At 39.0% G+C, this 25,533-nt stretch overlaps 1 protein-coding gene across 2 annotated transcripts in view; it reads left to right on the top strand.

The window, feature by feature from the left end:
* Positions 1 to 25,533, top strand: part of adamts3 (ADAM metallopeptidase with thrombospondin type 1 motif, 3) — a 278,467-nt gene that overhangs the window by 115,470 nt on the left and 137,464 nt on the right. For both annotated transcript variants that reach the window (XM_057832049.1, XM_057832048.1), the window contains exon 5: positions 13,612 to 13,802. In XM_057832049.1, the coding sequence (XP_057688032.1) occupies positions 13,612 to 13,802 (191 nt within the window). The remainder of the gene's footprint in view (positions 1 to 13,611; positions 13,803 to 25,533) is intronic.

Here is a 25,533-nt window from a genome sequence, read left to right as displayed (position 1 = left end):
GAAAATGGCTGCGAATGGTTCCAAAGTAAACCCTACAAACTTTCTTTAAAGAAAGGAATATTAATTTACACTTGATCATGGAAGGACATATAGAAAAGTTCTCCTCAAGCACATGCCGCCATGTTGGCTGCAAACAACAACTGCACACCACTCTCTCACTGTTAATGTCTTCGCGGCGTCGTTAAGCAATAATTTATGCCATTTTCGTGTTGCACTTTTATGTATATTATGATAAATGTTTATTTAGCACCTTTGGATAATATTCAGAGTCCAACTGAGTATAAAACATGGCTTATTCACCGCCACAAAAGCTTTGGAAGCAAAATATTATAAGGGTGAAAATTTTGACAGAACACCGACAAGACGTGCTGAGGCAATAGTAACGTCAGAATCCAACCTAAATAAGTTGTGATTGTATATAGAAAAATACGAATTTTGCTTTTGTTGAGTAAAATCAAAATGACTCTGCATGCTTTCCTCAAGTATTAAGTTTCTGATGTGAAAATTTTGTGATTTATTAACTGTTGAAAACAAAAAAAATTAAAAAGTAGCTTTTTTAGGCAAAACTCATATATGTCAAATATTGCTATTGATCCTGAAGATATAGGTGATTGTCTCTACATTGATGATTTTTGTGCATTTAACATAAAATCTGAGAATTTGATAGCCATTTTAAGTTTTGTTACACTTATATAAAAACAATCAGGATTTTATTAGGGAACGACTTTGAATTTTTTGATGTCGCTGCCATTGGAGTCGCATATATGCCTAAGGGAGGTGCCTGTTTTGGTTTTAGGTCGCTAGCAGCTTTGGTTTTGAAAATATTTTAATTTTAAAGTTTTTGAAAATAGGTCCCCTACTGATCGGCCCCGAGCCCCGTGTCCCGTCAAGTGATAGTGAAGTCTATGTTTGGACTCCGACTCGGATGCAAAAATTTGCGATCTGGACGTTCCTACTTGTGTGTACCCTTACACCCCTAGTTACTATGTATTTAAGTTGTTACTAAATAAAAATGCAGTCAATAAATAATATTTGTTTCAGTCATATTGATATTGAAAATCAGTCCAAAAATCACCCATATTTTGGTGCCAGCCAAACAGGGCTCAACCTAAAATACTTACTTTTTGAACCATAAACTAGGGGTGCGACCTATATGCCGGAGTGACCTATACACCAGTATATACATTACAGAACATTACGGCGCATTCGTTCATTCGCCCTTCCCATACAAAATAGCTTGGACAACTAGCGCCGTCAGTGGCAGCTATTGAGTTCAATGACTGCCTGTAAAGGGTTAACTCATTCACAACTACCTGTAAATGATCAGACATCGTAGCTTTCCACTGGGCTTTTCCCTGTTGCCCACCTTGCTGCCTTTTTTAGCCCGCGGCAGCACTGTCTTGTCGCCGCATCGCCTGGCAGTGCCACGTGTGGCACCCCCCTCGTCCGGGAGTCTCACGGGACCGGGTCGTGGACCCAGAGCACACTAGCAGTCTTAAAGTGGCGCTACTGAGGGGAAGTCCTGTGACTTTGAAGTAGCCTGTTTACTCTGGAGGGTGCTGGTGGTGAGGGGGTCGAGGGAAACGCGCACAAGAATGCCAGTGTCACAACCAGAGCGGCGTAGAGCAGGAATGCGGCCCACAATCCCCAGCTTGTAGAAGACTGCTGGGCCCGCGGACATTTCTTCCCTGTTTATTTTAGCTCAATAACTAGCACTGTCTGACTGGTCGAGCAGCCTCGCAATAAGAAGAAGAAAAATGTCCTCTGGCTGTTGGGATCTTTATTTATTTTTTTGTTTTTATTATTTTGGGCTTCAAACAAATTTGTTTCTCAGTAAAATAAAATTTAGATAGCATTTCAGTAGTCCTCGGTCAAAGATATTTAGTCTTTTGTTGTTGTTGTTTGTTTTTATAATTTAATTATGCATAGGGAAAATATTTTTAATATTTAAATCTAAATATTAGTATATATATGTATAATTTAGAGCTTACATTTTGTATTTGTCTTTACACTAATTTCAATTAAAATATTTATATATTTATTTAAGAATTCTTAGTTTTTTCTTTCAAAAAATTAAAGAATATTCAGTTCCTTTTCTTTCTTTTTTTTTTTTTTTTAAATAAAAATTAAATAATAATAAAAAAGTAAATAGCATATAATTTTCCCCTTCTTTTTTATTTAAAGTCAATAAAAAATACCAAGCAGAAAAATACTGATGAAAAACCTTTACCTAAAAATTTAAAATTTAAAAATCATAAGAATAAATTAGGTCTTTCAAACAATTAAATTTTTTTTATCGAGTTAACTACAGCTTAAAAATTCATTCATCGTAATTAATCGCAATTCAAACCATTTATAAAATATGCTATATTTTTCTGTAAATTATTGTTGGAATGGAAAGATAAGACACAAGACGGATATATACATTCAACATACAGTACATAAGTACTGTATTTTTTCATTATAACAATAACTAAACAAGATGGCATTAACATTATTAACATTCTGTTAAAGCGATCCATGGATAGAAAAACTTTTATTCTTAAAAGATAAATGTTAGTACAAGTTATATAAATTTTATATTAAAACCCCTCTTGATGTTTTCATTTTAATAAAATTTGTAAAATTTTCAATCAAAAAAATAAACTAGTAGCTCGCCATTGTTGATGTCAATAATTACACAATGCTCATGTGGTGCTGAAACCCATAAAATCAGTCGCAACCAAGCGCCAGCAGAGGGCGGCAAAACACCGAAAAACTCAAGTAACAAGTGGACATTACACCGTGCTGTCATTTTAATCTGTTTGAGCGGGGCATGTGCCTTAAATGCGTCAAATATTTTAACGTAATTAATTTTTAAAAATTATTTACCGCCCGTTAACGCGATAATTTTGACAGCCCTAGAACAAATACAAAATAAAAATGAAAAAATAAATAACTGAACATACTGTGAATAATAGTGTAAAAATTATTTTGATTTAAAAAAATCATCAGGATGTTTTGCAGGAAAACCTAAGGCCGTCTGTCAGATAGTTGCAGCTAAAAAGCTGCAACAAGACAATGATCAAAAACACAGAAGTAAATGAACTTCAGAATAGTTTCAGAAGATCAAAATACATGTTCTAGAGTGGCCAAGTCAAAGTCCATTCTTGAACCCCATTGAGATGCTGCGGCATGATCTAAAAACAGCGAGTCATGTCAGACATCCCAGAAATCTGACTGAACAACAGCAGTTTTGTAGAGAAGAATGGGCCAAATTTTGTCTTAATCGATGTGCCAGACTGATCTGCAGCTACAGGAAGTGTCTGGTTGTTATTGATAGTTACTGATGCCAAAGAGAGGGGCCAAAAAATATTAACCGTGATGGTTCACTTACTTATTTTTCCCCCTTCTGTCATTGTTTGCAAAATATTCTCATCAAAATATGAAAACCAATAAATGTTTGGTTGGTTTACTTAAAGCAGACACTGTTTTTTCATCTGTGTGATTTTGACAAAGATCAGATCACATTTGATTGAGATTTTATGTAGAAATATGAGAAATTCCAGAAGGTTCAGATACTTTTTCATACCACTTTATTTTGATGGTATTTTACTACATCTTACATCATTGCTATGGAATATGAATGAATGAGTATCACATCATAAATCTCATGGCTTTGTAATCGGAGCATATCGTATCGCATTTTATTTAGTGTGCTTCCGTATTATGATCGAAGTAAATGTCACAATAGGGTGAATCATTTCCTGTCATTATTCAAGTGTATCATAATTTAGGTGAATTGCGTGGCATTCAAATGCAAGTAATTCGAGTCATAAACCATGGTTTTGCATTTCAATGGGGCGGAAATACTGTATTTCCAGGAGCGCATCCTATGATATTGGTAAGGGACTCGGAGTGACCTCCGGGTTTGATGAAGTGAAAAGCTAAGTGGACCGCTGAGAATGCGCAAACATTTCCATCACACGGATGAGCGCAATGGCTTACACAGCGCGCTACCAGCCAGACCCAATACTGTCGGCTCCAATAATACACTTGATTTTCATATCACTCGTAGCCAGAAATGCGCACTCTGAAGCCAAATCAGATTGTTCCCTGTTATATAACCAGTAGGGATCATCTGCATGTTGCGCCGATAACTAGGCTGGAGATGCCTGGCTCCTGTGTGAAAAACACACCTTCAGATTGGCTGCTTTTAGTATCAAATAGTATCGTAATCGTCCAGTAGATGTTAAAGACAGTACGAGTTACGCTTCTCACTTTGTGAAGCGCTTGATTTAGTAGATGCCGACTTCCAGCGGAGCTTGGTGGAGCGTGGAGGATCAATCGAGAATTGAAGGACATTTTACGTTTTTACCCTTCAAATTATAAATTATCTACATACAAACTACATGCACATTTTGATTTGTCCTGAGACCAAAAAAATTATAGAGCGCATTGAAAGAGCCAATTTCAGTTTGGCACTATGACCTTTAACCTCATGACCCCAAAATGTAATGACCTCCTCCATTCAACAAGATTTGTTATCCAGAAGCTCTGCAAAGGAGCAAGGCGGAGTGAAATAACATGTTTTTTTTTCACCGCTGATTTTTTTTTTTTAGGGCTTTCAAACGATTAAAATTTTTAATCGAGTTAATTACACCTTAAAAATTAATTATTCGTAATTAATCGCAATTCAAACCATCTATAAAATATGCCATATTTTTCTGTAAATTATTGTTGGAATGGAAAGAGAAGACACAAGATGGATATAAACATTCAACATGCTGTACATAAGAACTGTATTTGTTTATTATAACAATAAATCAACATTAACATTATTAACATTCTGTTAAAGCGATCCATGGATAGAAAGACTTGTAGTTCTTAAAAGATAAATGTTAGTACAAGTTATAGAAATTATGTATTAAAACCCCTCTTAATGTTTTCGTTTTAATAACATTTATAAAATTTTCAATCAAAAAATAAACTAGTAGCCCGCCATTGTTGATATCAATAATTACTCACACAATGCTCATGGGTGCTGAACCCTATAAAATCAGTCGCACCCAAGCGCCAGCAGAGGGCAGCAAAACTACATAAAACACAATTAACAAGTGGGCAGTTCACTGTACTGTCATTTAAATCTGTCTGAGCAGGGCATGTGCGTTAATTGCGTCAAATATTTTAACGTGATTCATTTAAAAAATTAATTACCGCCCGTTAACGCGATAATTTTGACAGCCCTATTTTTATGTCGTAGCCAGCAGCAAGTTACCAGTTTATATCGTTCCTCGTTCTTCATAGGGAATTTGTGGAAACTTTCCTTTGCCCATTTCTTCTGTCTGTTTCTACAGCCTCTAAATGCATATTTCACCATGGTGCCAGCCATCAGTTAACTTAGCAGACTGATGCTACATATGTGGAAGGTGGGAAGCCAGAGATTCCAACCTCCTATCTGGAAAAATATAATTGCAACGCCTCCACTATTTGATCGCCTACTAGAAGGCAGGTTTGCTGGAGGTCAAAATGTCTTTTGATGGCCAAAATGAAAAACAACTTGTCGCGATCAGCCATCTGTGCTGTTTACATTTGCTTGGAAAGCTTTTAGGTCGCAACTTGTACCCGCCGAGCGGGATAAGTCCGACTTCCCATCGTCCTCAAATGCAGCGTGAGCACGAGAAGCCGAAGTACTCCTCTCTATTGTGGTCGTATTACGCATCTAAAAAAAAGTCCTGCAGAATAAAATGAATTACTGCAGTTTTGTTGTGACATTGTTTGGGCTGCATTGGTGTTTTGGAACAAAGATCTGCATTTTGAATTTCTTTCATTATGTTGGATCTGTTCGTAGATTTGTATCGTTTTTTTATTAGCATGCTAAGTTGGTCCCAGGACTTGCGCTAGCTTAGGCACTCCTGAAACTAACAAATAACAAACTGGACGGAATTTGTTGAAATCAATTCCACCAACTAATTAAATTCCCGCTAATTCAAAGATTAAGCCTAATGTCAAAAATTCTGATCTTCAGCTTTAATATTTTGGCCTAAATCAGTGGTCCCCCACCACTGGGCGGTGGGCAACTTGGTACTGGCGTTTGGTGTGCGGTGAACAGCGCCAATCTGCCAGTGGCATGTGCACTGTGCGTGTGCAGTTTGTCGCACATAATCTCATTATTTTCCGCTTTCATGAAAGTACCTGACCTTCGAAAAGTGACTTTCGCGCCTCCTCGTTGTTGCCGACTCTAGTAAAGCCATTTTCACAGCTGGTATAATGTCGCCCTCCTCCTTGCACTAACAAACTGTGGCTTTCTTGTGCAACATTACAAAACAACAATTTCTGCTAGGAATTATCGTACAGTATATAGGCTTCAGAGTTCATATGGGTCCTTGAAATCCTTGAAAATGCTTCAGGTTTTACTGTCGTGTTTTCGAGGTTTGAAACATGCTTGAATTTTGCATAAAGTCCTTGAGAATGCTTGGAATTGTTTAGTCACACAATATTTCTATTTCATTCACTGCCACCCTCCCACTTCAAATGGATTGGACGTCTAGCACTGTCAATGGCAGACAATGACAATACTTACAAAATCACATGCTTTTATTTTGATAGTGGAGCTGTAAAACCATAAATTTGTGTTTTGTGTGATCGAGTGCGTGTAAAACGGCAGTTGGCTCACTTTTGTGTCCGCAGTTAGATTCCTTCATTCATCCCAGTTAAAATGGGTTAAACGTCTAAGCAGCGTCAATGGCAGCCAATCAAATTAGCACAGAAGTGACCTGAGAATGCCCCGAAATTATGAGCAAATTACTGAAAGTGACACAATGAGAGAGAGCAAATCATCCCTACGCAATTTCTCCAGAAATTGCAATTCTCTAACAAAAAATAAAATCAATAAAAAATCCTTACCTTCATTGCTAAACAAGGTTAAACAGTTTTCTTCATCTATTATTTGTCAAAAAGAGGATTATTTGTTCCTAGTTCCGTATGTTGCAGTCCTTCTCTCTGGTGGTTAAAAAGGTTGAGCGGCATCAAGCCTTGATAAACTTGACTGAACACATATTGATTCCGAAACGGGCCTGAGGCAAGAGCGCCGTGAAGTGAAATAATGAAGCCCTAAAATACGGCAGGCCCTACTGGGAGGGATGAAAATGCAGTCAGCCATGTTTTTAGAATGCAAAATCCACGAACAAACAGTCGTCACTGAGCTGGATGAGCTGGGGTTATTTGGGCTGAGTACCCGTAGAATGTCCGGTGTAAAGCACGAAACATAAAAGAATTAGCGAGCAGCAGGTGCGTCGACATTGAAAACATTTTCTCGAGAACCCTCATTGCCTCTGGATGACAAAATAACTGCAGCTGAACTTGTTGTTCCTCTTATAAAGGGTTCACTTCTTTTGAGCAGTTCAATACTCACATTGTTTTTACACAAAAAATCTTGTTCTTAAGAATTTTGTTTGTTTCAAATGTTCTATGTTAATCCCATTGTTTTGCCAAAATATCCTACAACGATGGACGTCTACCAATGGCGAATTTGAAACCATAAGTATTACCGCGCACTTTCAGCTTGTTTTGTTTAGATGCATACGGCGGAAAACACTCAGGTGACTTGAAGTTCCGCTCTGAGACCCCCAGTTTCAAAATTGTCCGATATGCACATGTTATACATCATTGGAAAGCTTGAAATCTCAATTTTCTACGGGAAGAAAAATGTTGAACAGGAGGGCATTAAAAATAAATAAATAAATAAACATTAAAACCCTAACCGGAGGTGAGAGCATGAGAGAGCAGAATTAAAGACGCCACGATTTTAACGAGATATGATCATGTACTTACCTTGTATTGATCCAAAAACTCCATATAACATGTATCACCGGGTGTCAAGACACAGATGTGAACGGCCACTGCCGGATTTTTGGGGGATTTTATGGGCAAAACATATAGTAATATAACAGTAATATAACAAGGGTCGCGATGCAGAAATCGCAGACATCAAGGAGTTGTCGAGATGTTCTTTTTCATATATTTCCCCTAATAAACATTTTTCTTTTTGTTCGGATTGATTATTTATCATCTAACATATCGGGGAAAATGTAACAGTAACAAAAAAAAAAAAAAATTTGCGCTAGTTATGAGGCAGATATCTGTGACTTATTGACAGACACCATTTTTTTCATTGTGACGTAATTTGTTTAAAAATGTAAAATATGCGAGTGAATAATTTGTAATAAGTTGTTTTTTTTTTAAAACGAAATATTAGGCATCAATTTATGATTCTAGGCCAAAAACAGACATTATGAATAATAAATTACTTACCTTCTTTTTAAGGCTGGGTTGAAACAAAAGCGATTGCACGACGTACGTATGTAAACGGGGGTCTCCAAGGTAAAACGGACAAATTATAAATAGTTCGGGGGCTTAATGCGCCATGAAGCTGCTATGGCAGCATATGGACATATTGTTCTATCAAACACAACAGTTCTTTTGATTAAAATACAGCAGATTATTTTAAAGAGGGGTGCAATAGCAGAAACTGCTTTTTCAGTCTTGTCTGTGTTTTCCGCTATACAGAACGAACATACTAAAAATGCCTTAAAATATACTTAAATGTAATAATATCAAATAAGGGTAGTTTAAATACGCTATGTGACTAATGTGGTTAACAGATAAACACTCAGCTTAAAAGCTACCACAAGAAAACACAAAGCTTAAAAGCAATTAGAGGAAAACACGCCAAAAGTATTTTGAGGCAATGGATAGGTAACGAAAGACTCAATAAAAACGAAAATAATAAGTAACGCTGCCTCTGACTGATGTGCGCATACATGCGCATGCGCACTGGGCATTTGGAGGACGTTTCACCGTGTAGCATATTTTTGCAGAACAACGTTTAAAAATAAGATTTGTTCTTGGGCACGTTGCAAATTGAACTCATGGTACTATAATCTAAATAAAATGGTCAAAACGTTTGACCTTTAATTGGTATTTTTTACTATTTAGTTACACAAATATAATCTATAAACTGTGCAAAACTTTATTGTTGATGAAAATACACCACAAGTCTGATATATTGTTATTGTTTTAAAATATGCCCTCCATTTTGACCTTATGGAAGTGCTCACTCCAAATGAACCCTACATTAACAATATTACGTTGTGTATTGAATAGGAATCCAAAAAACACAAGGAAAAACACATTTTATAATATTTTTATTTGCTCAATGTGACACCTGGGCTTCTTGTATTACAGTTGGTATCACTGAATCCTTGATAAAAGTTACCATAATCCTGCTATGTTTTTTTTTTTTCAGTGTAGTGTGAAAGATAGCTTTTGCTTATTTGCTCCCTTGACTCATTCAATTAATTTAGTCCAGTTTTGAGTTCTGAGATAGCATCTTTCCTTTTTAAAAACCTTTTTCGTGGCTGTCACCGTTATGCTTTCGCTAGCTTGCGCCAGTGGCACTCTTACGCATCACTAGGCATGTGCCGGTATGAGATTCGGACGGTTTAATAACCTAAAGTAAAAATATCACTGTTTCATGGGATCACGGTACTGCAATTACAGCTGTAAAATGTGTTACTTTGAGATATCTGGGTTAAAAAAGAATAACGTTTTTTTTCCATTGAACAGCATTTTTATTTTTCACAACCAATTCGCAAATTGGAACATAAGTATAATTTTAAATTAAAATAAATGAAAATAATAGCAAAAAAATAACAAATATTCAAATAAGTTTAAAATAAATGCTGTCCTTTAGGTTAGTGTAAACCCACAGACACAGCTTATTATTATCATCAGAACAAAATTAATTGAATTATTTGCCATAAAAAAAGCACGTGTGTATGACTCGTATCATGTTTACATTATGCACACATTCTCTTTCACAACGCGGACAGTTGCCAGAGAGAAAAAAACAAGTTTTCCCATCGCTAGACACACTATTAGCTGGTGGGAAAACTCTCAGGATAATGTTTACTAACCTTTAATTTTGTATATATGCGAAATCGTATTGGCGGTATTGCCTCCTCAGCAGCCACCCTCCGCAAACATGTTTTACATGTCGGTTGGCCCTCCTCCTCTAAGCCACGGCTGTCTGTAACTTTTCTGTAGGTGATGTATTCCCATACCAGCAATTTCATTTTCCTCGATGGAGGAAAAAGTTCTGGAGTTTGACCTCCTCCAGCCATTGTGTAGCACAGCTGACTCACTGACACTGAGCAACAACCGGTGGGGGAGGTTTGAGCCTTGCAGCTGCAAGTGAGGGATATCTCCCTGCATTTATGGTACATAAAAAATAGCTCATACCTTACGGAAGGTATGCTGGAAAATTTTTACGGTTTTGAAACCGTGACATTTTCATACCACGGTATACCTTGAAACCGGTTATTGGCACATGCTTAAGCATCACTAAACAAAGTAATTTCCTTTCTATTGAACCTACTGATATGGAAAAGTATTGCATGATTACCTACCTTATGACAGCACAGACACTCAGCAACGGCACATTTGAGGATCAATTTTGCAAAATATTTTTACTTCAATTAGGTGAAAGTGGATGATTTTCCACGCACACCAGATACTACGCCACGGTAAAGTAGTGTACCGCAGCACAGTGGTTGAAAAACACCTGTATATCCGGTCACTTCCTGTTGATTTTGAGGCATATCGGACTTCCTGTAGACATCGGGTCATTTCCTGTTGATTTGGGGGCATTTCACTTTCTGGTCATATTTGGTTACAAAGGTTGAAAATCAATGGCAGTGAAATTTTTGTTGACATGAATGGGGTATATGGCCATTGGAAATTAATGGGAAATTTTGGCCATTAGAAATTAATGAGTCTTTTGGGCAAATTTTGGTTGAACTGTATTTCAGGACCACTTCTTGTTGATTTGAGAAGTGTCTGACTGCAGCCGCGCCCACGCTACAAACAACACCTCATACAAACTACGCCCCTCAAAACCACGCCTGCTGTTGGTGCCGTGCCGCGAATAATATGTTTACTGTAGTATGTGAAGTTCAAAGGGTTTTTGGGACAATAGGCACTAGCCCAATCCTATACCCTAAACTTAACTAGACACAGGGGTAATGCAGATATTGCGATAACTAGATGGTTACCTTTGCTATGTTTGGAAGTCATTTAATGTTGTAAATCAACTGTTAAAATTGTTAAAATTGCCTACGTTATTTCATTATTTCCCTTCCGTCTACTATTGACATGTGAAAGTTTTTAAATTATTTCATCATTTAAAGATAGATTCAAGTCAAGATTTTGCTGACTTAGGAGTATTTTATCATCATGCATGGTTTTTAGGCAGAATTTCATCCGTTAGGTTGCCATTACATTCTGGACGACTCTGGTTACTTATCTTGACAAAGTCCCAAGATGTGCCCCTAGCTCAAAGCCTAGCCCTGCCATCTGTCGCCTTTCCAGTCATTGTTCAATTGGATGATTAATCTGCCTGGTCCACTGACAGATGTGTGTACATAGAGGGGGGCATACAACAGCCAAACAAGACCATTCAAAATTGGGAAAGGTATGAGACAAGGCTGCATTCTATCACCACACCTTTTCTCTCTATAAACAGAGCAAATAGTCAGAGATGCTGAAATAGACAGGAAAGGCATTAACATTGGTGGAAAACAAATACCGAACTAGAGATACGCTGATGACACTGCATTAGTTGCAACCAACCATCAAGATGCAACAGACATTATTGACTCTCCAAATAAAAAAGGACAAGACAAACACCTGCAGCTAAATGCTGAGAAAACAAAGCACATGCACCCTGGACAACAACAGAACCAACAACTGACGGTCAACGGAGAACAACTAGAGACAGTCGCAGACTTTAAATACTTGGGTTCAATTAAAAGCAACACAGTAGACTGCACGAAATACATCAATAGACGAGTTGGAATAGCAAAATGGAAAATGATCAAGCTAAACAACATTTGGAAAGACAGAACATTAAGCAATGCCCTGAATCTCAAGATACTGAGAAGCCTCAGTTTTACAGTGATAACATATGGAACAGAAGGATGGACCACCAAACAGAAAGAGGAAAAGAAAATACATGCAGCAGAAATGTGGTTCTACCGAAGACTACTGTGAGTCAGCGGGAATGAAAGAGTGAGACACGTGGAATATATCTGTCGAGGAAGCCGCTAGTTTGCACTATTAGTGGTAATTTAACTTTGTGCTTTGTGCATGAATAAAAGTAGCAGACCCTCATCTTCGTGCATGTGCTTTGTGCATTACCGGTAATTTAACTTTGTGCTTTGTGCATGAATAAAATTAGCAGACCCGCATCATGGAAAATGCTAAAAGAAATGCATATGATGTAGCTTTTAAGTTAAAAGCAATCAAATTGGCTCTTTAAGAAGGAAACAGAACTGAGTAAGCAGCCATCAAGAGGACAAACTCCATTCCAGCTGTGATTCCTGGGGGCACAGCAAAGTGTTTGCAGCAACTTCACATTAGTGTGAATCGTGCATTCAAAGTGGCATTCCGAGTTGAATGAGAGGCTTGGATGATAAGCGGCGAGAGATCGTTTACCAAAACTTGCCGCATGCAAAGAGCAACTTTAGAACATGTCTGCCAGTGGATGCTGACAGCGTGGAGCAGTGCGAAAAAAATCCACCATCACCAACGGGTTTTGAAAAGCCGGTGTGATGCGTGACGAAGAGGACGGCACTACCTAAGGAGTGAATTTGCCTCGTTATGAGAGACTTTGAAAGCGACAACGAAAGAGAGACTGAGAAGGTGCGTGGCGAAATGTATCTGAGCCTATTCATATCCGACACTGAGGGTAAAGACTTCCATGGTTTCAGTACACAGGTGGAAGATAAGGATGGCTAACAAAGAATTTATGTTTTAATAACCTACCCAGTTAGTGCTGTACTGCCGTGTTGCTGCTATGTAACTGCAGTGGTGCTGGCGCTGTTTGGAAAGAAAAGTTAAATTATGTTATTAAAATTTAGAAAACTCAGCTCATGGATGTGCAAAATGGTTTTGCCTTTAAAAATGTACTGGGTGAGGCTTGTAATCAGGGGCGCTCAATAGTCCAGAAATTACGGTACACGTGATATCTACCGTAGCATCATGTGGGCGTCAGGTATTATTGGTTGATTTGGGGACATTTCGGGTTCATTTCCTGTTCATATTGGGTCACTTCCTGTTTATTTGGGGGCATGTAGGGCTCACTTCCTGTTGATAGTCAGTCACTTGGTTTGGAAATCAATAGGAGCGAATGGGCATGTTTTTGGCAAATTTTGGCCGAACCGTACGTTTTTTGCAAAAATAATATGACAAAACGCCAAAAATTGAAGGACAAGTAACGTTTTTGAAATGTCAAAAGATAAATAAATAAAACGCGTTTCGGAGCAAATGATCATTTTTGGGTTGTCAAATCAAGGAGAGCCCGCGTCCCATGAAAATTCCGGTCGTTTTGGTGTATGAGCGGTGTCGGTAGGTGAAACAGTATTGGCTAGGAAGAAACATCATTGGGAAAAAAAGGAGTATTACAGACTGGTATGAACTAGTATTTGTACCGATATGCAAATATGAACAAACATCAATAATCATAATAATCAATAATAACAAATATCTTTTTATCTCTGCATACGAAAACAGAGCTGCACGATGTTCCTGGGACGCTGGATCTAGTGTCGAGGCAAATCAACGAGACCGTCCGTCAGCGTGAACGCCGCGATGCAGGCGAGAACGACTACAACATTGAAGTCCTGCTGGGGGTGGACGACTCTGTGGTTCGATTCCACGGGAAGGAGCACGTGCAGAATTACCTCCTTACGCTTATGAATATTGTAAGTGCACCTTTAACATAAGATAACACTTTATTGATTTCTTATAGGGGAAATTCAGGTATTGCAGCAGCATCAAAACAGCATACCGTCAAAAATTTAAAAAAAAAATAAAAAAAAAATCAACCCTGTAGTGGCCAGGCATAGAAAAACATTAAAGAAAACAATTTCAACCAATTATATGGTGTTGTAGGAGGGTTTTGAAGATGAAAATGAAGTGTTTGCAAAATTTAAAAAAATGTTTTTGTAAAGTTTTATGAGAACATTGTAATCTTACAACGCTGGCTAAATGGGGTAGCAGGATTTCCTGACTCTAACCCTAGTTGCACTCATTGTCAAATCAGAAAGGTACAAACGTTTATACCTCAGTAAAAAAAATACACTATGGGTTAATTTGCACTGGTTGATTGCTTGTTACATAGCCCCAGAACAGTACATAAGATGAATAATAATTTCAACAGTAGTCATATTTTTACAAATAGCATATCTATTTAGAAACATCACATAAGCAACAGGTGCATGCCGTGTGCCTGTCTCCCAGTACATTCGCACTCCAGCCATTTGTACCAGGCCCATCTTCAGATACATGCCCATCATTCGTTCTATTTCTTCTTTGTTGGTGTTTATGGATCTTCCATGTGTTTGAAGGCTATACTCATTTGTGTTTACTGTGTGTGACTCAATCATGTCTTCAGACAAAAATTGTCGGAAGCATTCCAAATGTGTTTGGAGGGAATGAACATCTTTTGTGAGAGGTGGGCCAGAAATATCCAAATCAGGGCTGATGAATACTTTTTTCTGCCAACGATATCTATCACGGGGCATGGCATGTTTGGCTGGTTGAGGCTCAATGTCCTCATTGGCTGGGCAGTCAGTGGGTGGATGGTTTTCTTTGTCCACTTCTTCATGGGTTTCGTCATCTGACTCTTCATGAGTTTCATCAAAGTCTATGTCCACATCACTCTCTTCATTTTGGACAGCATCGATGACCTCCTGCACAGTGTAGAAGGTTTTTCTCCTTGCTGAAGACATTCTGAAATGACAAAAACTAAATGGAAATAACATTAGTACATGAGGGGGGGGGGCAAAGTAACCTATTTACACATCTCACTAGTCAAACAATACTGTTTGGCCAACCTATTGTTCTCTGATTATCAGGTGAGAATGTTCAAGAATGTGAAACCATCATCCCAAAAGGAAGGCATGTTGCATTTCTACAAAGATGATAATGTCTGCACTGGTAATGGATTTCCGAACGTTTCACCTTTTCTGAAACAATGCAACAGACACCCTTCAGCATCCCCCCAGATCTAACTGCTTAGGCGATGAATTGAGCCAACATACTAGGCAAATATATACAAACAGAATGAGAAACTGAACTATTGTAGGTGATTACAATTATAAGCAGTAGAAAGTGGTATGCTATTGCAATATATTTTGGTAATACAGATTCTTGTAAAGTGGGTTCCAAATAGCACTGGTTTGGAAATTAAAAATAAATATAAAGCCTATATAATACAGTACAGTATATCTGGAAAGTGTACTAGATGTGTGTAATTTTAAAATATATTGTGAAAAATAGAAGGTCCCTGTCAAAATGTCTATTTAGGCTACACTTAGCCAGGTAACTTGTAAACCTACACCATGGCCATTTTGACTACCCAAGGGCCAGAGTTGTAAAATTACAACATATACACAAGATGCTCTAATTTACATTTGATGAATGTATTTCACAATAATTGCATATGTACATGGTCTAGTAAGTGTAATGATTACAAAAAAAAATATTCAAGGCATTATACTTAAATGATAAATCCAGTCCAAGGAACCAAAGTGTTGTTGCACAACCAAAGTTCTGCAGAGTCTGAAAGTCCTGGAACTGTGGGCAGGGTTTATATACAAATTTCCTATCCAGACCTATTGTGAGACTGAACAGTAGGACCCAATGACTACAGTGATTCCTTGTTTTTCGCGATTAATGGGGACCAGAATCCGCCGCGATAAGTGAAAAAGTAGATGATGATTGACATGTGCGGCGCAATCATCTGTCACCATCGTTAACTTCAATAAGCAACTCCAATGCACGCAGTGCTTGCCTGGGGAATCAGAGAGCAAAGAGAGAGGGAGGGAGCGACAGGGACACGGATCCGCGATAGACTGAGGGCGCGAAGTTTGAAGCGCGAAGAAGAGAGGGATCACTGTATATCATATTCACTGTTGCCACTAGAGGGCAGTGTATCCCCCCATATCAATCAAATTAGTTCATTTTGGGTCATTTCCTTGTTAATTTTATAGTACTTAAAGGTATATGCAGGGGTCCCCAAACTTTTTCCTGTGAGGGCCACATAACTTTTCCCTTCTCTGATGAGGGGCCGGGGTCAGTTTGTAACAGAAAAAGTGTGACGATTACAGGAGTGCCTAAATGTAAAAATGTATTGTTTTTCAGAAAGCCAAAATCAAATAACCCTTTCTGGATTCTTCACGGAACAAAAGTAAATAATATAATATAATATAATATAATATAATATAATATAATATAATATAATATAATATAATATAATATAATATAATATAATATAATATAATAAGTAAATAGATAATAACCAAATAACCCTCTCTGGGTTCTTCACAGAAAAAAGCCAGGAAATAGATTATTGAAGAAAAAAAAAAAAAAAGCTCTCTGGTATTGTTCAGGGGGCCGGAACAAATGTGGAGGCGCGCCGTAACCGGCCCGCGGGCCGTAGTTTGGGGACCTCTTGTATATGCCTTGTACATTTTGGGGCATTTCCTGGTCACTTCTTGTTCATTGTCGGGCACTTCCTGTACATTTTTGGGCAATTTTGTGGCGCAGGTTGTTCAGCAGGTCATCCACTATTTGAAGGAGCGTGGGTTCCATTCCAGCTCCCACCTATGTTCGTTCTATCCTTGGGCAAGATATTTCACCCTACTTGCCTGCGTGAAAGCAGTCAGAAGTGCCAATGACATGTATTGACAACCTCACCTGCGTGAAATTTATTTAAAATGATGTCAACTGTTTGTGCTGTAAAAAGTTTTGTTTGTGCTGCTATTGTTTTAAAGATTTTTACAAATCTTTTTTTATTCAAGCTGAGGTCAGTCAGCCCCTCCATTTTATTTAAAAATGGCTAAAAATGGTTTTAATCGTTTATGCTTTATTTCTGCTGTAAAAAGTTCAGTTTGTGCTGTTATTGTTTTTGAGATATTGAGATGTTAATGTTGAGTGATTACGTCAATTGCAGCCTCTCCTTTGCGTCTTTTGGAGTGTGTGGAGTGGGGGGGGGGTCACGTCATCACTTGAAATAAATATGTCAAGAACTTCATTTACATACATTTTGGGTCATTTCCTATTAGTTTTCCGGCAATCCGAGGAAGTTTTTTGTAAAAAAATAATGACCTCAAATTCTTGTACATTTCAGTCACTTTCTGTTTGATTCTGGATCACTTCTGTTAAATTTGGCACCACTCGAAGATGATTTTTGTCAAAAATAACCACAAATTGCATGTCACTACTTGTAGATTTTCAGTCACTTTCTGTTGATTCTGGGTTAATTCCTGTTAATTTTGGAGCTGATTCAAAGATGTTTTTTTTTGTCAGAAATGATGACCACAAATTACTTGCAGATTTCAAGCCAGATTTCTGTTGATTTTAGGGCAATTAGAGGGTAAATGACTAGCAATTTTGGGTTACTTCTTATTGGTTTTCGGACACTTACTGGTCACTTTGTTAATTTTGGCTCACCTTTTGTTCAAAATAATGACCACCATTGGAAATTTTTTGCAGATGAGTAACGTTTTTATGGAAATTGTGACATTAGAAATGAATGGGGCCATTGAAGTTTGTGTGCCATGAATTATGTAAATGTAGGACACGTAGCATTTTTAAATTTTGAAATGTTATGTTTTTGGCGTGAGTGTTCGGTACGAAATAGAAAAAGAGCCTGCGTCTCGTGAATATTTTGGTACGTTTTGAAGTTGTAATGTTATGAATCTGCCAAAGAGCATGAGCCAAAAAAGTGTCCGGGAAAATAAAAATGAATATTATTAGCGGGGAGCAACGCATCCTCATAATATTTGCTCAAAAAATGTCCGGATGAGTAATCTGTCGCTGATATGAAGAATGATGACTTAGCGCAGCATGGTTTGGCTGTCAGTGCATTTATACGTACTGAGGATCCACACGGCAGGGCTGTGTTATGTGTACGAATTCATGCTGAGAAAACACACGTATTCCCGGGAAGCGCTCAGCGGGAAGTGGCCTCGGCAAACTGCTGTGATCCTGTCTGCTCGCAGAGATTAGCTGGCGGAACGGTTCCGAGCACGGGCTTGAAAGCCTCTCTCATTACTTTTTAAGTGCCAGATTTGCACAGACGCTTCAGGACTTCTGGACATACAAAGGTTCAACCCTTTATAAGGAATTGATTTAACTCATCATTTGCCATTGACAACGCTAGACATCCAATTTGTTTTGACTCACCGGGAGAGGTGAATGTACTCTAGTTCAGGGGTTTTCAACCCAGTCCTCAAGGCACACTGTGGGTCCTGGTTTTTGTTCCAGCCGATCCAGCAGAGACAGTTGAACCAATGAGGCTTCTGCTAAAACAAGCCACACCTGACTGCAATCAACTGATTGCACTTGTAAAACACCAGATTGGGGAAAAAGTGTTGTCATCTTGTTTGGTAAGAATGAAATCCTGCACCCACAGTGTGCCTTAGTGGAATAGGTTGGGAACCCCTGCTCTAGTTCATTCTGAACTGCTAAGCATTCACTCCCAATCCTCCTAGTTTAAATGAATTAGATGCCTATTGCTGTCAATAGACTACCAATGAGTTAATTTCGGGTCACTTCTTTGTACTTTTTGGGGCATTCTGGGGTCACTTCCTATAGATTTTGAATAATTTTCTGTTGATATATTACGGATTTTTTTTTTTTTTGTTGAATAATTTTATTGTCATCATCATCGGTACCATTAACAATCATTGACAATTACAAAATGTGATATGATTTGCCCGGAGAAACCGAAGAAGAAGACAAAGGCGGACGGGAAGAAGCATATGCTTATCAGTTTCCCGTCCCCCATACAACTAGAGACGCACATTCAGACATGGTACATACATCAGATGGCCACAAAACTGTACAATAAACAATCTGGGTTTAGTAACTCAGCGTCCAGTCAAGCAGCTCGATTAATTTCAGGGCGTACAAGGTTATGGCTTTGTCATGTCCCTGACATTTTTGCATCTGTTTGCTGTGGAAACATTTTGTTGTGACTATGTGTGTGGCAAAAGTGATTATGTGTTATCACAGCTGGTGTGAGTAGCGACTCAAAATGCTTTTCTTATAAGTCTCTTAAAAGGATACATTGCTAAGGTGTACATGGTGGCAACAATTGGCGCACACAAAGATCACTGTAACAATTTCATCAGACATGACGTCTCCACAGCGAAAAACACGCTTATTATTCGTTTTATACAGTATCTTTTCCATATACTCAGTAAACTAGACATTTGAATCAGGAGCTCGGTAGACAAAGCAGATAATTATGTTTTTACGTGTCATGTTATATCCGTGCAAATTAAAGTCAGAGCCTTTGTAATCTTTAGTAGATAATCCTTAATGTGTTCAAGATTCTTGTAGAGACTCCTGCCGTTGATAAGTTTCATTTTGCCGTCCACATCCATGAGTTGTTTTACTGGTCCGCTGTGTAGTATTTACAGTTATCCAGCTATTGTAGAAGTTGTGGTCCAGAAGTGTGGTTTCAGATGTCATCATTAATTTTCGTCAGCTGGTCAACACTCGTAATAGCTTTAATCTTCATATCTTGCATCTTGACAAGGATCCTGCAATCCGAGACCCAGGTGCTGGCTATTCTCCCAGCTTTCTTGAGTTGACGTGCTTTTCTTGCAATTTCGGCATTTCGGCGAGTCAAGTTGTCATTCAAAAAAATCTTCAACCCTTTCAAGTGGCGGCGCTGGTTAAGCAGGGCAGTCTTGGTCTTGTGGTCTGCCAGCTTCATGAGCACCATCGCCGGTCCTCTCCCCCCAGATGGGAGCAGAAAGCAGTGACGGATGTTCAGGGGTTCCATGTTTATTCCATACTCTTTCAGCTTAGCAATTGCCAGTTGCGCCACTGTGTCACCTGGGCTAGGCATCAGTTGTAATCCAGAAATGATGAGTTCATTTGCGCGTCGGCACTGGTCGAGATCGTCAGCCAAAATTTCCAGCTTCTTTATGCGATCATCTCTCTCCTCGACTGCTTGCTTGAGTTTCTCGTTTTCAGCGCGAATTAACTGGAGCTCTCTGACGATTTCTTGATTCTGATTTTGAATCAAGCCAGTCAAGGAGACCTCCAACTTCTGTATGGAGGATTTTATTTCATCCAAGTCTTCAGGTTTCAAATTCTTTGGATCCATAGTGGGAGTCGAGCTTGCTGGCCCTGAGCGCTTATCAGTTAAGATAAGAGAGTGCTTCAGGAGCTCAGAGTGCGTCTGTACACGGTGAAGTTCAGCCACGGAATGACCTTGTCCAAGTCATTGTTGGTTTTGGAGCACTTCAAGGTTACTTTCTGTTGTTTCTCTTCTTTCAAAATGGATTGGACATGTATTGCCGTCAATGGCAGGCAGTGAATTAGTTGTGGGTTACATCCTTGTTGATTTTAGAGTGATTAAAGTCATGATTTTGGGTGACTTCCTGTATATTTTTGGGCATTCCCTAGTCACTTGCTGTACATTTTGGATCATTTCCTCCTTATTTGATGGCATTTCCAGGGCCATTCCTGTTGAATTTGCCTCACTTCCTTTACATTTTGAATTATTTCCTGTTGATTCTTGGGCATTTCCTAAGCACTTCCAGATCATAGGTTGCTTTCTGCTGATTTTGGGGCATTTCCAGGTCACTTCCCTATTGATTTTAGAGTATGTTGAGTTTGAGTGACTTCCTGTACATTTTGGGGCATTCCCATGTCACTACCTGTTGATTTTGGGTGACTTCCTGTACATCTTTCGGCATTCCTGGGTCACTTCCCGTACCTTTTGAATAATTACCTCTTTATTTTAGGGCATTTTCAGGGCTTTTCCTGTGAACTTTCCCTCACTTCCTAGATATTTTGAAACCTTTATGTTAGGGCATTTTTGGAGCTCTTCCTGCTCATTGGTCACATCCCGTTGATTTTGATGCATTCCTGGGTCATTTCCTGTTGGTTTTACAGGCAATGTTCCCTCTAAACTGCGCACGTTGCGCACTGCTTACACTTATTCAGCGCACATGAAAATCTATGCAGCGCACGAACTAAAAAAGCGTGGCTCAGTGGTAGAGTAGTTGTCCCCCAACCCAGAGGTTGTGGGTTCGATTCTCTGCCCTGATGAACTCGCCTAAGTATCGTTGAGCAAGATACTGAACCCCACATTGCTCCTGATGCTGCGTCACCAGTAGGTGGATGGCGATGTAGTGTAAAGCGCTTTGAGCGCCTTGAAAGGTGGAAAAGCGCTATGCAAGTTTACCACCATTTGCTCTTGATTTTAGTGCATTTTCAGGGTCGTTCCTGTTGATTCTGCCCCACTTCCTAGACATTTGGAATCATTTCCTATTAATACTAGGGCATTTCCGGAGCTCTTCCTGTGCATTAGTCACTTCCTGTTTAGTTTTTGGGCATTTGGGGGTCAATTTCTTTGATTGTTGTTCTTCCAAATTGAATTGGACATGTATCGCCGTGGCAGGCAAATTATGGGTCTCTTCCTTGTTAATTGTAGTGTAATTACAGGCGACTTCTTGTTGATTTTTTTGTCGCTGACTATATATTTTAGGGAATTCTGGGATCATTTTCTATACATTTGGGTCACTTCCTGTTTGTTTTGGGGCATTTCCGGTAGGGCTGCGACTATTGAATATTTTAGTAATCGAGTATTCTACTGATCACAAATTCCATCAATTAACCGGATAAAATTTTTTTTGAGGTAAAGAGCAATTATAAAAACAAGACATTTCACCTAATATTGAACCATTTTTAGACAATCGATGTCTTTATTTTAGATGTACTGTACGCACATTTTTGAAAAGAGCTAACAATTGCATCTCAGGTGTGACTAGAAAAAACAACAACAAATTCACTGCTTTCACTCAAAAAACTTAAGATCTTATCAAATAGAATTTTTATTTCTTGGCTAAAAATGTCATTACACTTGATAACACACATCACTTAAAAATTAGACGTTTTCCCCCACATTTCAATTGAATTTCCATTTCTGTCAAGCTATTTTTAAGTTCTGGTTTTAGTTGATTTTAGTTTTAGCTTTAAGTCAGTCTAAATTGTAAGTCCTGGTAGGATTTTGAGTTTTTGCAGTGTTCAAAATAAATGTATGATACCTGCTGTATTGGAAAACATTAGGCACCAGTGCTTCTTGTTGTTTTATCCATCAGTGACTACTGAGCTCAAATTGACAGTTAGCTTTATTGTTTTTATTTTACACCCTTATCACTGCAGAGCGTTGTGTTTTTACAGATTAAATGAAGCCTGTATGAAAGACACACATCGACAGTAGTCATAATTAATGGAAACCTAGTCTTTCACATGGCTAACGATATGTTAGCAAGGTACAGTAACGTTAATCTTATGTAGTAGCGCTACGTTAACTTAATTTTACCTTGTCCCGAGTATCGCTGCTCCGCTCTCGGAGTAAATAGGGTGCCTTTGGTGGAGCTGCAGACGTGCTGTAGTGGTATGTAGTGGAATAGGCCTACATGAAACAGTGTTTGCCTTGGTCTCCGGCTTGAAATGCTCCCACACTTTTACCATTTTCTGCTTTTTCTTGGTGCCTTTGTCTTCGTTTTCGTCAGCATCTTTGTCGTTACCTCTATATTAATACATGGTTAGTATCAAATATATATCCGCCGCCTCTGCCTTCTTCCTGTAAGCACATGACGTCAGGGCATTGTGCCGCATTAAAAGTAGTCTGGGCAAAACGTCATGCTTAGATATGGCAAAAATAAATGATTCCTCGAGACGGAGAAAATTCCTCGATCAATTTTTAAAATCGAGTTACTCTAATTATTCGAGTAATTGTTTCAGCTCTAATTTCCGGGTCGCTTCCAGTAGGTTTTTGGGGCACTTAACAAGTCAATTTCTGTTGTTATTCTGTCAAAATGATTTGGATGTCTATCGCCGTCAATGGCAATGAATTAATTAAAAGTCGAGTTGTCTTTTTGTGTGTCAGGGAAGCCTGTAATTACGTTTCACGTGTCAACCTGTCAAGAAAAAGTTTAGCTTGAGGCGGAAGAGCAACCAAAGCAGCTCTCAATGTGTTCTTCACTTAATGAGGTATTCTCATACATATGACAGAATGCTCTTGTCCCAGAATATGGACGTTTGTTTCCAAGCAACAAGTCTACTGATGATAATAGTAGAATAGTGGCAAACACTCCCCAACCTCATCTTTTCTTCCGGACCTCGAGATGATTGTACACAAGCACACACTATCTGATAAGGTTTTTGGAGGAACGACTGGTCACGTGTGAGGAAATTGACTCTTGAGTGCATGTGGCAGTTACTGTCTGATTTCAATCGCTTGACACATTCACAGCATTGCACATCGGCCTGAAAGTGCCTGATTAAACCGCATGAGGCTGCTTTTGCTCATCATGAGAAATAGTCCAAAGAAGCTATGTCACATTCATTATTTATTTACAAAATTTTAAATAGCATTGGATGTCATTTTCACAGATTTTCCTGACAATTTGTGTTCTAAGTGATCAGAATGTCATTTCCAGGTCTTTTTAGGGTGGTACTTTTCTGAATGCTCTGAAAAAGTGCTGTTTCTCATTCCCTTAGCAAAAAGTACCAAAATTCAAGTGCCTGTGACAGCATACAAAATGTTTAAATACCATTATTATGTGAATTAGAGTCATATTATGAGATGATTCGACTATATGCAACAATTTGGCAAAGCGCAGATGACAAGAAATTCATCTTTTAATCTGCCTGTCATTATAGCGCTGTAGCGTCCCCAGCGAGATGATGACATCGGCGGGGTCACGATTTTATCTGATTTAGCCCATTGAGGGGGAAGATTCAGAACGAGGAACATACGACACAGAGCAGCAAAATGTCATCATTTTTTCCATCTCTCTACTCCAATATATTTAGAAGATATTCTGTTTCTCTAAGTATTTTTCCCCAATTGCTAAATAAATGGTATGGTCATGACGAATAACAGTCTTGTGCTAAATGGAATATGGAATATTAAAAATGCATTTATTCAGTACGACAGCAAAATTGCTGCATAATGGTAAAAACTGCCGACTTCTTCCACTCTCGAACGGTATTTTATGCCACCAGAGTTAGTCCGGCTTTTGTCATTTCCCTGCCCCTGGCTTCGAATACGGAGGAAAGAACATAAACAAAACAGGAGGCGTGACAGCTAGCCGACATACTAACCCGAACCGAGCAGCTTTATCTAGTCTTATTCTCGCCTTTTGGACTCATGTCACACACGGCGGCGGGGTTTATTGTCTTGACCGATCGGCTAGCCCCCAGCGGTGAGCAAGTGCCGTCCCGTCGTTCCCCTGCTGCGGGCAGGAGTGTTCATTGGTAGGGACGCAGCTGGAAAATGACTGCTGCAAAAACCGGCCGATGTCGGAGCGGGGGTCTGCTTGTGGCCAATCCAGGGAAAGCACATTTTTGGCGGGTACATGAATAGGACCGAACGGGCTGGATCGGCCAGCCAAACCGGCCGAAGTCGGAGCGGGGGTGTTCTTGTGGCCAAGCCGAGGAAAGCACATTCTCAGCGGGCACGCGGATAGGACCAAGCGGGCTGGAACGGCCAGGCAAACCGGCCGACGTCAGAGCGGGGGGTCTGCTCGTGGTCCAGCCGAGGAAAGTGCATTTTTGGCGGGCACGACTTTACCGGCCGGCGACCATGGTATACGACAAGCTGCCAGTCATCGGCCGTGTGACCTTCTCGGTGGATAGGGAGTATTTTCACCCACAAAATGCAAGCCACCTCCTAATTAAAACGTGTGCAATGATCCCAGTATTTGACATTATATAAAACACGTAACTTACTCACCTCACAATGGTCCCACAGTTGTCAGACTTGTTTTGGCCATTATCCGCCGTGAACGGGAACTTTTTGAAACCCAAAAAGGCTCACACGTCTCTCCCTGGTGCAACAACAAAAGCCTGCAGCACATTGGGCTGGCGTGATAAATAACAACCTCATAATTCGACTCGGCTTGACTTGCATGCATCAGGTAAGGCTCGGGACTTAATTGTGACTTGTATCATAAAGACTCGTGCAATTTTCTGCTATAAAGTATACTAATTTAATACTTTTTTTTGGACTAAATTGAAACATTTCAAGTCCATAGAAATATATTTTAAAGTTCATTTTAAGTTAGCAAAAGTACACTCGAAATTATACAAGTGCAATCATCCATACATTATTGCACTTGTATAATTTCGAGTCATCCATACATTATCAATGTACTTGGTATGTACGTTTTTATCTTTATGCCTGCAGCATCATCAGACCACTAAAGCAAGACTGGCCAAATGCGCATATGTTTTACTAACTTTTCATTCCAAATAGGAGGGTTTTATCTTAATTTGTTCAACATTACTGTACTGTTTCTGTCATGTTTACATCTCAAATGATATCAAATTTAATGAAACACCCTGCACAAATTGATCGCCAAATTTGTAGACTAAGTCATTATGTTAGAAAAA

The sequence above is a fragment of the Corythoichthys intestinalis genome, chromosome 3 (genome assembly GCF_030265065.1).
Source record: "Corythoichthys intestinalis isolate RoL2023-P3 chromosome 3, ASM3026506v1, whole genome shotgun sequence".
NCBI classification, from domain to species: Eukaryota; Metazoa; Chordata; class Actinopteri; order Syngnathiformes; family Syngnathidae; genus Corythoichthys; species Corythoichthys intestinalis.
The sequence above is the reverse complement of the archived record's forward strand: the minus strand, read 5'-3'. Positions and strand labels throughout refer to the sequence as shown.